We start from the raw sequence: 16657 nt of genomic DNA on the forward strand, positions 1-16657 counted from the left end.
GCACTGACCGAGAGTGCTGCACTGTGCGAGAGCGCTGCACTGTCCGAGAGCGCTGCACTGTCCGAGAGCGCTGCACTGACCGAGAGCGCTGCACTGTCCGAGAGCGCTGCACTACCCGAGAGCACTGCACTGTCCGAGAGCACTGCACTGTCCGGGAGCGCTGTACTGTCTGAGAGCGCTGCACTGACCGAGAGCGCTGCATTGTCCGAGAGCGCTGCACTGTCCGAGAGCGCTGCACTGTCCGAGAGCGCTGCACTGTCCGAGAGCGCTGCACTGTCCGAGAGCGCTGCACTGTCCGAGAGCGCTGCACCGTCCGAGAGCGCTGCACCGTCCGAGAGCACTGCACTGTCCGAGAGCGCACCACTGTCCGAGAGCGCGGCACTGTCCGAGAGCGCTGCACCGTCCGAGAGTGCTGCACTGTCCGAGAGCACTGCACTGTCCGAGAGCGCTGCACTGTCCGAGAGCTCTGCACTGTCCGAGAGCGCACCACTGTCCGAGAGCGCTGCACTGTCCGAGAGATCTGCACTGTCCGAGAGCGCTGCACTGTCCGAGAGCGCTGCACTGTCCGAGAGGTCACCACTTTCCGAGAGCGCTGCAATGTCCGAGAGCGCTGCACTGCCCGAGAGCGTTGCACTGCCCGAGAGCGCTGCACTGCCCGAGAGCGCTGCACTGTCCGAGAGGTCACCACTTTCCGAGAGCGCTGCAATGTCCGAGAGCGCTGCACTGTCCGGGAGCGCTGCACTGTCCGAGAGCGCTGCACTGCCCGAGAGCGCAGCACTGTCCGAGAGCGCTGCACTGTCCGAGAGCACTGCACTGCCCGAGAGCATTGCACTGTCTGGGAGCGCTGCACTGTCTGAGAGCGCTGCACTGTCTGAGAGCGCTGCACTGTCTGAGGGAGCTGTGCTGTCTGTGTGCGCTGCACTGTCCGGGAGCGCTGCACTGTCCGAGAGCGCTGCACTGTCCGAGAGCGCTGCACTGTCCGGGAGCGCTGCACTGACCAAGAGTGCTGCACTGTCTGAGGGAGCTGTGCTGTCTGTGTGCACTGCACTGACTGAGAGCGCTGCACTGTCTGAGAGCGCTGCACTGTCTGAGGGAGCTGTGCTGTCTGTGTGCGCTGCACTGTCCGAGAGCGCTGCACTGACCGAGAGCGCTGCACTGTCCGGGAGCGCTGCAATGTCCGAGAGTGCTGCACTGTCCGAGAGCGCTGCACTGTCCGAGAGCACTGCACTGTCCGAGAGTGCTGCACTGTCCGAGAGCGCTGCACTGTCCGAGAGCGCTGCACTGTCCGAGAGCGCTGCACTGTCCGAGAGCGCTGCACTGTCCGGGAGCGCTGCACCGTCCGAGAGTGCTGCACTGTCCGAGAGCACTGCACTGTCCGAGAGCGCTGCACTGTCCGAGAGCTCTGCACTGTCCGAGAGCGCACCACTGTCCGAGAGCGCTGCACTGTCCGAGAGATCTGCACTGTCCGAGAGCGCTGCACTGTCCGAGAGCGCTGCACTGTCCGAGAGGTCACCACTTTCCGAGAGCGCTGCAATGTCCGAGAGCGCTGCACTGCCCGAGAGCGTTGCACTGCCCGAGAGCGCTGCACTGCCCGAGAGCGCTGCACTGTCCGAGAGGTCACCACTTTCCGAGAGCGCTGCAATGTCCGAGAGCGCTGCACTGTCCGGGAGCGCTGCACTGTCCGAGAGCGCTGCACTGCCCGAGAGCGCAGCACTGTCCGAGAGCGCTGCACTGTCCGAGAGCACTGCACTGCCCGAGAGCATTGCACTGTCTGGGAGCGCTGCACTGTCTGAGAGCGCTGCACTGTCAGAGAGCGCTGCACTGTCTGAGGGAGCTGTGCTGTCTGTGTGCGCTGCACTGTCCGGGAGCGCTGCACTGTCCGAGAGCGCTGCACTGTCCGAGAGCGCTGCACTGTCCGGGAGCGCTGCACTGACCGAGAGCGCTGCACTGTCTGAGGGAGCTGTGCTGTCTGTGTGCACTGCACTGTCTGAGAGCGCTGCACTGTCTGAGAGCGCTGCACTGTCTGAGGGAGCTGTGCTGTCTGTGTGCGCTGCACTGTCCGAGAGCGCTGCACTGACCGAGAGCGCTGCACTGTCCGGGAGCGCTGCAATGTCCGAGAGTGCTGCACTGTCCGAGAGCGCTGCACTGTCCGAGAGCACTGCACTGTCCGAGAGTGCTGCACTGTCCGAGAGCGCTGCACTGTCCGAGAGCGCTGCACTGTCCGAGAGCGCTGCACTGTCCGAGAGCGCTGCACTGTCCGGGAGCGCTGCACTGACCGAGAGCGCTGCACTGACCGAGAGCGCTGCACTGTCCAAGAGCGCTGCACTGTCCGAGAGCGCTGCACTGTCCGAGAGCGCTGCACTGCCCGAGAGCGCTGCACTGTCCGAGAGCGCTGCACTGTCCGAGAGCGCTGCACTGTCCGAGAGCGCTGCACTGTCCGAGAGCGCTGCACTGTCCGAGAGCGCTGCACTGTCCGAGAGGTCACCACTTTCCGAGAGCGCTGCAATGTCCGAGAGTGCTGCACTGTCCGAGAGCGCTGCACTGTCTGAGGGAGCTGTGCTGTCCGGGAGCGCTGCACTGTCCGAGAGTGCTGCACTGTCCGGGAGCGCTGCACTGTCCGAGAGTGCTGCACTGTCCGAGAGGTCACCACTTTCCGAGAGCGCTGCAATGTCCGAGAGCGCTGCACTGTCCGGGAGCGCTGCACTGTCCGAGAGCGCTGCACTGTCCGAGAGCGCAGCACTGTCCGAGAGCGCTGCACTGTCCGAGAGCGCAGCACTGTCCGAGAGCGCTGCACTGTCTGAGGGAGCTGTGCTGTCTGTGTGCGCTGCACTGTCCGAGAGTGCTGCACTGTCCGGGAGCGCTGCACTGACCGAGAGCGCTGCACTGTCCAAGAGCGCTGCACTGTCCGAGAGCGCTGCACTGTCCAAGAGCGCTGCACTGTCCGAGAGCGCTGCACTGTCCGAGAGCGCTGCACTGTCTGGGAGCGCTGCACTGACCGAGAGCGCTGCACTGTCCGAGAGCGCTGCACTGTCCGAGAGCGCTGCACTGTCCGAGAGCGCTGCACTGTCCGAGAGCGCTGCACTGTCCGAGAGCGCTGCACTGTCCGAGAACACTGCACTGTCCGAGAGCGCTGCACTGTCAGAGGGAGCTGTGCTGTCTGTGTGCGCTGCGCTGTCCGAGAGCGCTGCACTGCCCGAGAGCGCTGCACTGTCCGGGAGCGCTGCACTGTCCGGGAGCGCTGCACTGTCCGGGAGCGCTGCACTGTCCGGGAGCGCTGCACTGACCGAGAGCGCTGCACTGTCCGAGAGCGCTGCACTGTCTGAGGGAGCTGTGCTGTCTGTGTGCGCTGCGCTTTCCGAGAGCGCTTCACTGTCCGAGAGCGCTGCACTGTCTGTGTGCGCTGCGCTGTCCGAGATCGCTGCACTGTCCGAGAGCGCTGCACTGTCTGTGTGCGCTGCGCTGTCCGAGAGCGCTGCACTGTCCTGAAGCGCTGCACTTTCTGAGGGAGCTGTGATGTTTGTGTGCACTGCGCTGTCCGAGAGCGCTGCACTGCCCGAGAGTATCCTGTCGTGAAATCCTGGGTTTCCACATCACAGCTGGTGCATTCAGTCCACCACAGGACAAGCCGGAAATTAGGCCAATCCCCCTACTGCTCCGTTTCCACCTGGCGTTCAGTGAGATATCGAGTGTGAGCTGAGTCGAAAGGTACACAGGCGACATTCGAGTCAGGGGACCTGGGCCTTTGTTGCTCATTGTTTTACGTGAGGTTTGCTAGTGTCACACGGGAGGGTTTAACCTAGTATGGCAGGGGAGTGGGCACGGGAGCAATAGGTCAGAAGGTGAGAGCATTGAGGGAGAACTAGGGAATAGGGACAGTGGGGCTCTGAGGCAGAGCAGACAGGGAGAAGCTGCTGAACACAGCGGGTCTGGTGGCCTGAAGTGCATATGTTTTAATGCAAGAAGTATTACATAGAACATAGAACATAGAACATAGAACGATACAGCGCAGTACAGGCCCTTCGGCCCACGATGTTGCACCGAAACAAAAGCCATCTAACCTACACTATGCCATTATCATCCATATGTTTATCCAATAAACTTTTAAATGCCCTCAATGTTGGCGAGTTCACTACTGTAGCAGGTAGGGCATTCCACGGCCTCACTACCCTTTGCGTAAAGAACCTACCTCTGACCTCTGTCCTATATCTATTACCCCTCAGTTAAAGCTATGTCCCCTCATGCCAGCCATTTCCATCCGCGGGAGAAGGCTCTCACTGTCCACCCTATCCAACCCCCTGATCATTTTGTATGCCTCTATTAAGTCTCCTCTTAACCTTCTTCTCTCCAACGAAAACAACCTCAATTCCATCAGCCTTTCCTCATAAGATTTTCCCTGCATACCAGGCAACATCCTGGTGAATCTCCTCTGCACCCGCTCCAAAACCTCCACGTCCTTCCTATAATGCGGTGACCAGAACTGTACGCAATACTCCAAATGCGGCCGGACCAGAGTTCTGTACAGCTGCAACATGACCTCATGACTCCGGAACTCAATCCCTCTACCAATAAAGGCCAACACTCCATAGGCCTTCTTCACAACCCTATCAACCTGGGTGGCAACTTTCAGGGGTCTATGTACATGGACACCTAGATCCCTCTGCTCATCCACACTTTCAAGAACTTTACCATTAGCCAAATATTCCGCATTCCTGTTATTCCTTCCAAAGTGAATCACCTCACACTTCTCTACATTAAACTCCATTTGCCACCTCTCAGCCCAGCTCTGCATCTTATCTATATCCCTCTGTAACCTGCTACATCCTTCCACACTATCGACAATACCACCGACTTTAGTATCGTCTGCAAATTTACTCACCCACCCTTCTGCGCCTTCCTCTAGTACATTGATAAAAATGACAAACAGCAACGGCCCCAGAACAGATCCTTGTGGTACTCCACTTGTAACTGAACTCCATTCTGAACATTTCCCATTAACCACCACCCTCTGTCTTCTTTCAGCTAGCCAATTTCTGATCCACATCTCTAAATCACCCTCAATCCCCAGCCTCCGTATTTTCTGCAATAGCCTACCATGGGGAACCTTATCAAGCGCTTTGCGGAAATCCATATACACCACATCAACTGCTCTACCCTCGTCGACCTGTTCAGTCACCTTCTCAAAGAACTCGATAAGGTTTGTGAGGCATGACCTACCCTTCACAAAGCCATGCCGACTATCCCTGATCATATTATTCCTATCGAGATGATTATAAATCTTGTCTCTTATAATCCCCTCCAAGACTTTACCCACTACAGACGTGAGCCTCACCGGTCTATAGTTGCCGGGGTTGTCTCTGCTCCCCTTTTTGAACAAAGAGACCACATTTGCTATCCTCCAGTCCTCTGGCACTATTCCTGTAGCCAATGATGACATAAAAATCAAAGCCAAAGGTCCAGCAATCTCTTCCCTGGCCTCCCAGAGAATCCTAGGATAAATCCCATCAGGACCCAGGGACTTATCTATTTTCAGCCTGTCCAGAATTGCCAACACCTCTTCCCTACGTATCTCAATGCCATCTATTCTATTAGCCTGGGGCTCAGCATTCTCCTCCACAACATTCTCTTTTTCCTGAGTGAATACTGACGAAAAATATTCATTTAGTATCTCGCCTATCTCTTCAGACTCCACACACAACTTCCCATCCCTGTCCTTGACTGGTCCTACTCTTTCCCTTGACATTCGCTTATTCCTGACATACCTATAGAAAGCTTTTGGGTTTTCCTTGATCCTACCTGCCAAATACTTCTCATGTCCCCTCCTTGCTCGTCTTAGCTCTCTCTTTAGATCCTTCCTCGCTACCTTGTAACTATCCATCGCCCCAACTGAAACTTCACACCTCATCTTCACATAGGCCTCCTTCTTCCTCTTAACAAGAGATTCCACTTCTTTGGTAAACCACGGTTCCCTCGCTCGACGCCTTCCTCCCTGCCTGGCCGGTACATACTTATCAAGAACACGCAGTAGCTGATCCTTGAACAAGCTCCACTTATCCAGTGTACCCAACACTTGCAGCCCACTTCTCCACCTTATCCCCCCCCCCCCCAAGTCACGTCTAATGGCATCATAATTGCCCTTCCCCCAGCTTTAACTCTTGCACTGCGGTGTATACTTATCCCTTTCCATCATTAACGTAAACGTCACCGAATTGTGGTCACTGTCCCCAAAGTGCTCTCCTACCTCTAAATCCAACACCTGGCCTGGTTCATTACCCAAAACCAAATCTAACATGGCCTGGCCTCTTGTTGGCCTGTCAACATATTGTGTCAGGAAACCCTCCTGCACACACTGTTCAAAAAACGACCCATCTCATGTACTCGAACTATATCTTTTCCAGTCAATATTTGGAAAGTTAAAGTCTCCCATAATAACTGCCCTGTTACTTTCGCTCTTATCCAGGATCATCCGCGCCATCCTTTCCTCTACATCCCTAGAACTATTTGGAGGCCTATAGAAGACTCCCAACAGTGTGACCTCTCCTTTCATGTTTCTAACCTCAGCCCATACTACCTCGGAAGATGAGTCCCCATCTAGCATCCTCTCCGCCACCGTAATACTGCTCTTGACTAGCAGTGCCACACCTCCCCCTCTTTTGCCTCCTTCTCTGAGCTTACTAAAACACCTAAACCCCGGAACCTGCAACATCCATTCCTGTCCCTGCTCTATCCATGTCTCCGAAATGGCCACAACATCGAAGTCCCAGGTACCAACCCATGCTGCCAGTTCCCCTGCCTTATTTCGTATACTCCTGGCATTGAAGTAGACACACTTCAAACCACCTACCTGAACACTGGCCCCCTCCTGCGACGTCAAATCTGTGCTCCTGACCTCTATATTCTCATTCTCCCTTACCCTAAAACAATCCAGGTTCCCATGCCCCTGCTGCATTCGTTTAACCCCCCCCCCCCCAAGAGCACTAACAAATCTTCCCCCCCCCCAGGATATTTGTGCCCCTCAGGTTCAGATGTAGACCATCCTGTCTGTAGAGGTCCCACCTTCCCCAGAAAGAGCCCCAGTTATCCAGAAATCTGAATCCCTCCCGCCTGCACCATCCCTGTAGCCACGTGTTTAATTGCTCTCTCCCCCAATTCTTCATCTCACTATCACGTGGCACGGGCAACAACCCAGAGATAACAACTCTGTTTGTTCTAGTTCTGAGCTTCCATCCTCGCTCCCTGAAAGCCTGCCTGACATCCTTGTCCCCTTTCCTACCTATGTCGTTCGTGCCAATGTGGACCACGACTTGGGGCTGCTCCCCCTCCCCCCTAAGGACCCGGAAAACACGATCCGAGACATCACATACCCTTGCACCTGGGAGGCAACATACCAAACGTGAGTCTCTCACGCTCCCACAAAATCTCCTATCTGTGCCCCTGACTATCGAGTCCCCAATTACTAATGCTCTGCTCCTCTCCCCCTTCCCTTCTGAGCAACAGGGACAGACTCCGTGCCAGAGGCCCGTACCCCATGGCTTACCCCTGGTAAGTCCCCCCCCCCCCCACAAGTATCCAAAGCGGTATACTTGTTTCTCAGGGGAACGACCGCAGGGGATCCCTGCACTGACTGCTTTTTCACAGTCCCTCTTACAGTTACCCATCTATCTCCAATCTTTGGTGTAACTAATTCCCTGAAGCTGCTATCTATGACCCCCTCTGCCTCCCGAATGATCCGAAGTTCTTCCAACTCCAGCTCCAGTTCCCTAACTCGGTCTTGGAGGAGCTGGAGATGGCAGCACTTCCTGCAGGTAAAATCAGCAGGGACACTAACGGCATCCCTCACCTCAAACATCCTGCAGGAGGAACATTGCACTCCCTTCCCTGCCATCCCTCTAACTTTCTACCAAGATCTGGCTAACAACTAAATTAATTTTTTTAAAAAATAATCATAATAATTAAATATGGTACTTACCTCACACCAATGGGTTTTATTATTAGGTTAGAGGAGGAGGGCGGGTGGGAGACTGCTCCGCTCCCGCTGAAATCGACTGGTAAGACAGATGAACTTAGAGCTTGGATTAGTACGTGGAACTATGATGTTGTTGCCATTACAGAGACCTGGTTGAGGGAAGGACAGGATTGGCAGCTAAACGTTCCAGGATTTAGATGTTTCAGGCGGGATAGAGGGGGATGTAAAAGGGGAGGCGGAGTTGCGCTACTTGTTCGGGAGAATATCACAGCTGTACTGCGAGAGGACACCTCAGAGGGCAGTGAGGCGATATGGGTAGAGATCAGGAATAAGAAGGGTGCAGTCACAATGTTGGGGGTATACTACAGACCTCCCAACAGCCAGCGGGAGATAGAGGAGCAGATAGGTAGACAGATTTTGGAAAAGAGTAAAAACAACCGGGTTGTGGTGATGGGAGGCTTCAAGTTCCCCAATATTGACTGGGACTCACTTAGTGCCAGGGGCTTAGACGGGGCAGAGTTTGTAAGGAGCATCCAGGAGGGCTTCTTAAAACAATATGTAAACAGTCCAACTAGGGAAGGGGCGGTACTGGACCTGGTATTGGGGAATGAGCCCGGACAGGTGGGAGAAGTTTCAGTAGGGGAGCATTTCGGGAACAGTGACCACAATTCAGTAAGTTTTAAAGTGCTGGTGGACAAGGATAAGAGTGGTCCTAGGATGAATGTGCTAAATTGGGGGAGGCCTAATTATAACAATATTAGGCGGGAACTGAAGAACATATATTGGGGCGGATGTTTGAGGGCAACTCAACATCTGACATGTGGGAGGCTTTCAAGTGTCAGTTGAAAGGAATTCAGGACCGGCATGTTCCTGTGAGGAAGAAGGATAAATACGGCAATTTTGGGGAACAACAACAACAAAGAACAAAGAAATGTACAGCACAGGAACAGGCCCTTCGACCCTCCAAGCCCGTGCCGACCATACTGCCCGACTAAACTACAATCTTCTACACTTCCTGGGTCCGTATCCTTCTATTCCCATCCTATTCATATATTTGTCAAGATGCACCTTAAATGTCCCTATCGTCCCTGCCTCCACTACCTCCTCCGGTAGTGAGTTCCAGGCACCCACTACCCTCTGCGTAAAAAACTTGCCTCGTACATCTACTCTAAACTTTGCCCCTCTCACCTTAAACCTATGCCCCCTAGTAATTGACCCCTCTACCCCGGGGAAAAGCCTCTGACTATCCACTCTGTCTATGCCCCTCATAATTTTGTATACCTCTATCAGGTCGCCCCTCAACCTCCTTCGTTCCAGTGAGAACAAACCGAGTTTATTCAATCGCTCCTCATAGCTTATGCCCTCCATACCAGGCAACATTCTGGTAAATCTCTTCTGCACCCTCTCTAAAGCCTCCACATCCTTCTGGTAGTGTGGCGACCAGAATTGAACACTATACTCCAAGTGTGGCCTAACTAAGGTTCTATACAGCTGCAACATGACTTGCCAATTCTTATACTCAATGCCCCGGCCAATGAAGGCAAGCATGCCGTATGCCTTCTTGACTACCTTCTCCACCTGTGTAGCCCCTTTCAGTGATCTGTGGACCTGTACTCCTAGATCTCTTTGACTTTCAATACTCTTGAGGGTTCTACCATTCACTGTATATTCCCTACCTGCATTAGCCCTTCCAAAATGCATTACCTCACATTTGTCCAGGTTAAACTCCATCTGCCATCTCTCCGCCCAAGTCTCCAGACAATCTAAATCCTGCTGTATCCTCAGACAGTCCTCATCGCTATCCGCAATTCCACCAACCTTTGTGTCGTCTGCAAACTTACTAATCAGACCAGTTACATTTTCCTCCAAATCATTTATATATACTACAAAGAGCAAAGGTCCCAGCACTGATCCCTGTGGAACACCACTGGTCACAGCCCTCCAATTAGAAAAGCATCCCTCCATTGCTACCCTCTGCCTTCTATGGCCTAGCCAGTTCTGTATCCACCTTGCCAGTTCACCCCTGATCCCGTGTGACTTCACCTTTTGTACTAGTCTACCATGAGGGACCTTGTCAAAGGCCTTACTGAAGTCCATATAGACAACATCTACTGCCCTACCTGCATCAATCATCTTAGTGACCTCCTCGAAAAACTCTATCAAGTTAGTGAGACACGACCTCCCCTTCACAAAACCGTGCTGCCTCTCACTAATACGTCCATTTGCTTCCAAATGGGAGTAGATCCTGTCTCGAAGAATTCTCTCCAGTAATTTCCCTACCACTGAAGTAAGGCTCACCGGCCTGTAGTTCCCGGGATTATCCCTGCCACCCTTCTTAAACAGAGGAACAACATTGGCTATTCTCCAGTCCTCCGGGACATCCCCTGAAGACAGCGAGGATCCAAAGATTTCTGTCAAGGCCTCAGCAATTTCCTCTCCAGCCTCCTTCAGTATTCTGGGGTAGATCCCATCCGGCCCTGGGGACTTATCTACCTTAATATTTTTTAAGACACCCAACACCTCGTCTTTTTGGATCACAATGTGACCCAGGCTATCTACACCCCCTTCTCCAGACTCAACATCTACCAATTCCTTCTCTTTGGTGAATACTGATGCAAAGTATTCATTTAGTACCTCGCCCATTTCCTCTGGCTCCACACATAGATTCCCTTGCCTATCCTTCAGTGGGCCAACCCTTTCCCTGGCTACCCTCTTGCTTTTTATGTAAGTGTAAAAAGCCTTGGGATTTTCCTTAACCCTATTTGCCAATGACTTTTCATGACCCCTTCTAGCCCTCCTGACTCCTTGCTTAAGTTCCTTCCTACTTTCCTTATATGCCACACAGGCTTTGTCTGTTCCCAGCCTTTTAGCCCTGACAAATGCCTCCTTTTTCTTTTTGACGAGGCCTACAATATCACTCGTCATCCAAGGTTCCCGAAAATTGCCGTATTTATCTTTCTTCCTCACAGGAACATGCCTGTCCTGTATTCCTTTCAACTGACACTTGAAAGCCTCCCACATGTCAGATGTTGATTTGCCCTCAAACATCCGCCCCCAATCTATGTTCTTCAGTTCCCGCCTAATATTGTTATAATTAGCCTTCCCCCAATTTAGCACATTCATCCTCGGACCACTCTTATCCTTGTCCACCAGTACTTTAAAACTTACTGAATTGTGGTCACTGTTACCGAAATGCTCCCCTACTGAAACATCTACCACCTGGCCGGGCTCATTCCCCAATACCAGGTCCAGTACCGCTCCTTCCCTAGTTGGACTGTTTACATATTGTTTTAAGAAGCCCTCCTGGATGCTCCTTACAAACTCTGCCCCGTCTAAGCCCCTGGCACTACGTGAGTCCCAGTCAATATTGGGGAAGTTGAAGTCTCCCATCACCACAACCCTGTTGTTTTTACTCTTTTCCAAAATCTGTCTACCTATCTGCTCCTCTATCTCCCGCTGGCTGTTGGGAGGCCTGTAGTATACCCCCAACATTGTGACTGCACCCTTCTTATTCCTGATCTCTACCCATATAGCCTCACTGCCCTCTGAGGTGTCCTCTCGCTGTATAGCTGTGATACTCTCCTGAACAAGTAGCGCAACTCCGCCTCCCCTTTTACATCCCCCTCTATCCCGCCTGAAACATCTAAATCCTGGAACGTTTAGCTGCCAATCCTGCCCTTCCCTCAACCAGGTCTCTGTAATGGCAACAACATCATAGTTCCAAGTAGTAATCCAAGCTCTAAGTTCATCTGCCTTACCCGTAATGCTCCTTGCATTAAAACATATGCACTTCAGGCCACCAGACCCGCTGTGTTCAGCAACTTCTCCCCGTCTGCGCTGCCTCAGAGCCACACTGTCCCTATTCCCTAGTTCTCCCTCAATGCTCTCACCTTCTGACCTATTGCTCCCGTGCCCACCCCCCTGCCATACTAGTTTAAACCCTCCCGTGTGACACTAGCAAACCTCGCGGCCTTGGAACCTTGGATAACGAGAAATATTGTAGGCCTCGTCAAAAAGAAAAACGAGGCATTTGTCAGGGCTAAAAGGCTGGAAACAGACGTAGCCTGTGTGGAATATAAGGAAAGTAGGAAGGAACTTAAGCAAGGAGTCAGGAGGGCTAGAAGGGGTCACGAAAAGTCACTGGCAAATGGGGTTAAGGAAAATCCCAAGGCTTTTTACACGTACATAAAAAGCAAGAGGGTAGCCAGGGAAAGGGTTGGCCCACTGAAGGATAGGCAAGGGAATCTATGTGTGGAGCCAGATGAAATGGGCGAGGTACTAAATGAATACTTTGCATCAGTATTCACCAAAGAGAAGGAATTGGTAGATGTTCAGTCTGGAGAAGGGTGTGTAGATAGCCTGGGTCACATTGAGATCCAAAACGATAAGGTGTTGGGTGTCTTAAAAATTATTAAGGTAGATACGTCCCCAGGGCCTGATGGGATCTACCCCAGAATACTGAAGGAGGCTGGAGAGGAAATTGTTGAGGCCTTGACAGAAATCTTTGGATCCTCACTGTCTTCAGGTGATGTCCTGGAGGACCGGAGAATAGCCAATGCTGTTCCTCTGTTTAAGAAGGGTAGCAAGGATAATCCAGGGAACTACAGGCCGGTGAGTCTTACTTCAGTGGTAGTGAAATTACTGGAGAGAATTCTTCGAGAATTTACCCCTACAAAGGATCTACTCCCATTTGGAAGCAAATGGACGTATTAGTGAGAGGCAGCATGGTTTTGTGAAGGGGAGGTCGTGTCTCACTAACTTGATAGAGTGTTTCGAGGAGGTCACTAAGATGATTGATGCAGGTAGGGCAGTGGATGTTGTCTATATGGACTTCAGTAAGGCCTTTGACAAGGTCCCTCATGGTAGACGAGTACAAAAGGTGAAGTCACACGGGATCAGGGGTGAGCTGGCAAGGTGGATACAGAACTGGCTAGGTCATAGAAGGCAGAGAGTAGCAATGGAAGGATGCTTTTCTAATTGGAGGGCTGTGACCAGTGGTGTTCCACGGGGGTCACTGCTGGGACCTTTGCTGTTTGTAGTATATATAATTGATTTGGAGGAAAATGTAACTGGTCTGATTAGTAAGTTTGCAGATGACACAAAGGTTGGTGGAATTGCGGATAGCGATGAGGACTGTCAGAGGTTACAGCAGGATTTAGATTGTTTGGAGACTTGGGCGGAGAGATGGCAGATGGAGTTTAATCCACTCAAATGTGAGGTAATCCATTTTGGAAGGTCTAATGCAGGTAGGGAATATACAGTGAATGGTAGAACCCTCAAGAGTATTGAAAGTCAGAGCGATCGAGGAGTACAGGTTCACAGGTCACTGAAAGGGGCAACACAGGTGGAGAAGGTAGTCAAGAAGGCATACGGCATGCTTGCCTTCATTGGCCGGGGCATTGAGTATAAGAATTGGCAAGTCATGTTGCAGCTGTATAGAACCTTAGTTAGGCCACACTTGGAGTATAGTGTTCAATTCTGGTCGCCACACTACCAGAAGGATGTGGAGGCTTTAGAGAGGGTTCAGAAGAGATTTACCAGAATGTTGCCTGGTATGGAGGGCATTAGCTATGAGGAGTGTTTGAATCAACTCGGTTTGTTCTCACTGGAACGAAGGAGGTTGAGGGGCGACCTGATAGAGGTCTACAAAATTATGAGGGGCATAGACAGAGTGGATAGTGAGAGGCTTTCCCCCGGGGTAGAGGAGTCAATTACTAGGGGACATAGGTTTAAGGTGAGAGGGGCAAGGTTTAGAGTAGATGTACGAGGCAAGTTTTTTACGCAGAGGGTAGTGGGTGCCTGGAACTCGCTACCGGAGGAGGTGGTGGAAGCAGGGACGATAGTGACATTTGAGGGGCATCTTGACAAATACATGAATAGGATGGGAATAGAGGGATACGGACCCAGGAAGTGTAGAAGATTGTAGTTTAGTCGGGCAGCATGGTCGGCACGGGCTTGGAGGGCCGAAGGGCCTGTTCCTGCGCTGTACATTTCTTTGCTCTTTGTTCTTTGTTGTGTGAAGCTCAATGTCACAAATATCCGAATCGATTATCGCACGACAGGCCGATTCTTCCTCAGTATAATCTGTATTATTGAAAATTGCCGAGTCGCCACATTCTGGCACCTGTTCGGGTACACGGAGGGGAAATTCAGAATGTCCAATTCACCTAACAATATGTCTTTCGGGACTTGTGGGAGGAAACGAGAGCACCCGGAAGAAACCCACGCAGACACGGGGAGAACGTGCAGACTCCGCACAGACAGTGACCCAACCCAAGCTTGTAGCGTGCAAGCTGCGATCAGGCTAAATCAGCACTAACAGTAATTGGATAATTGATTGGAAAATTGGATTCAATCTCTTGCACGTGCACACTGGGCGGGACATCGCAGTAAGTGGGTACATGAGACGTGTTTCTCATTCTCACACACACCTATGCCACTCTCTGCAGCTGCAGAGCCGCACGGTCAGCAGGCCGATTGTCAACCTGTATGAAGTGCGGCAGAAACGTGCCTTCTGGAGACATCATTTTCTGAGTTTGCGCTTAAAACAGCGTGTTGCCTCAGAGCGAGAAGTATCACATTACTAAGCGGGAAATACATGGAATGATACAAAGTAGTGTTGAACAACAGAGGGGCCTGTATTACATGTCCAGAGACAATCAAATGCAGCATCAGATATTACTTAGATTGATAAGAAGGTCCATGGCACAGTTGCCATACCCGCCGGGACGTGGCAATGAAGATCACAGATGTCATGCTGGATCTGTGTGTTACATTGACTACAGCAGAGCTTCAGATTTCATCGAATTGTGTTCTCCACGGACAAAGAAATCCATGAATTCACTGGGGAATGTGAAGAGTACATGTAGGCAGATGTTGGCAGTAATGGAAAACAAATAGCTGGGAGGAACATTTGATTAATGTGATTTGGGGTTTTTTGGAGTCGAGAAAATGAAGGGACGATTTAATCGAGAGCTTGAGAATTATGGGGGGGGCGGGGGGGGCAACAGATTGGCAGGACTTATAGCAGCTGGGCGGTCAAATAACCTAAGGGGTTGATTGAAAATAATTGACAGAATAATTAGAGGGATGATGAACCATCAATTTCGTTTTCCCACAGGGTGGTAGAAATGTTGTTACTCAGGGCATGGAATGGTGTTCGTAACTGAATCTATCTCTACTTTAGCTAAGTACCTGCTTGTATATTACATGTGTCTCATCGGCAGTCCTAATTTGCAGGTTCAGGAATGGTATTGTAAGCTCTTCGTCCAATCAAGAGCACAGGATCCGCAAAGTGGCCTAATGCTCAATAGAACGTCTGCCAATAATATTATTCTTTGATCTGATTCGCAGGTTGCAAATTTGTTTACAAACAGACGCTCCACGGTTATCACGCTGTACAATGGAGCACTCGATTCCGCATCAGCCGTGTTTCTGCTGGTTAAGGTGAGTTGTAAGCGGTTTACGACCAACTCTCAAGAGGGAACATGCAAAGGGGAAGACAGGACAATAGAATCGCTGTTTAAAATTGCCGTCACAGACACAGTGGAAAAAATGGCATTTTTATGTGCTGAAGTTTCTGAGAAAGGGGCAGAAAACTGTTTCAGAAAACAGATTGAGGAAAGAGAATTCAAAAATCTTGTAAAATCAAAGAATTTACAGTGCATAAGGAGGCCATTCGGTCCATCGAGTCTGCACCGGCTCTTGGAAAGAGCACCCTACCCAAGGTCAACACCTCCACCCTATCCCCATAACCCAACCCAACACTAAGGGTAATTTTGGACACTGAGGGCAATTTATCATGGCCAATCCACCTAACCTGCACATCTTTGGACTGTGGGAGTAAACCCGAGCACCCGGAGGAACCCCACGCACACACTGGGAGAACGTGCAGACAGTGACCCAAGCCGGGAATCGAACCTGGGACCCTGGAGCTGTGAAGCAATTATGCTAACCACCATGCTACCGTGCTGTCCATAGCTCAGCGGACGTCGAACACATGGAAGCATAGAATTTCTACAGTGCAAAAGGAGAGAATTCGGCCGATCGAGACTGCAGTGTTCCTGTACAAAATCACGAGATGTAGACCTAGCACTCCGCCATTTCCCTGTAACCCCACAACTCCACGTAACCTGCACACATTTGGATTGTTGGCGGAAACTGTAACGTCCGGAGGAAACCCACGCAGACACGGGGAACACGTCAAACGCCACACAGACAATAACCTAAGGCATTAATTGAACCTGTTTCCATGACGCTGTAAGATACTAGTGCTAACCATTGTGCCGCCCCACTCAATAGGTGAAAGTTCTGATCGCACGCCATTTCCACTTCAGAGAAACAAGTGTTCAGGCCATCAGTTCCTACTGGTGGGAATCGGGGGTTACATTAGAGAGGATCCTTCATTTGGAGATAGAGACACCACAGGGTGCGCGGTGCATGAGGGCAAAGGAGTGAATAGATTGGCACGGAGATAGTGCTCAGAGGGTTGTTGACACTGAGGGAGATAGAGAGGGAGAAGCAACAGCGTGCGTACTGGGGAGAGAGGGACAACTTGGAAGCGGTATAGACGAAAGGCATAGAAGGAAAGGCCCAGGCGTCGCTCTTAAAGGAACATGGGAAGAGGAAAAGGAAATGCAGAACAGTTTGGCGTGCAAGAGAGTATTGCAGAGTGAGAGTGAGGGGATCGAAGGG

At 51.6% G+C, this 16657-nt stretch overlaps 1 protein-coding gene across 1 annotated transcript in view; it reads left to right on the forward strand.

The window, feature by feature from the left end:
* Positions 1-16657, forward strand: part of LOC140411324 (equilibrative nucleobase transporter 1-like) — an 82040-nt gene that overhangs the window by 30545 nt on the left and 34838 nt on the right. The window contains exon 5 of the mRNA XM_072500445.1: positions 15317-15409. Within this exon, the coding sequence (XP_072356546.1) occupies positions 15317-15409 (93 nt within the window). The remainder of the gene's footprint in view (positions 1-15316; positions 15410-16657) is intronic.

This window comes from Scyliorhinus torazame, chromosome 4 (genome assembly GCF_047496885.1).
Source record: "Scyliorhinus torazame isolate Kashiwa2021f chromosome 4, sScyTor2.1, whole genome shotgun sequence".
NCBI classification, from domain to species: Eukaryota; Metazoa; Chordata; class Chondrichthyes; order Carcharhiniformes; family Scyliorhinidae; genus Scyliorhinus; species Scyliorhinus torazame.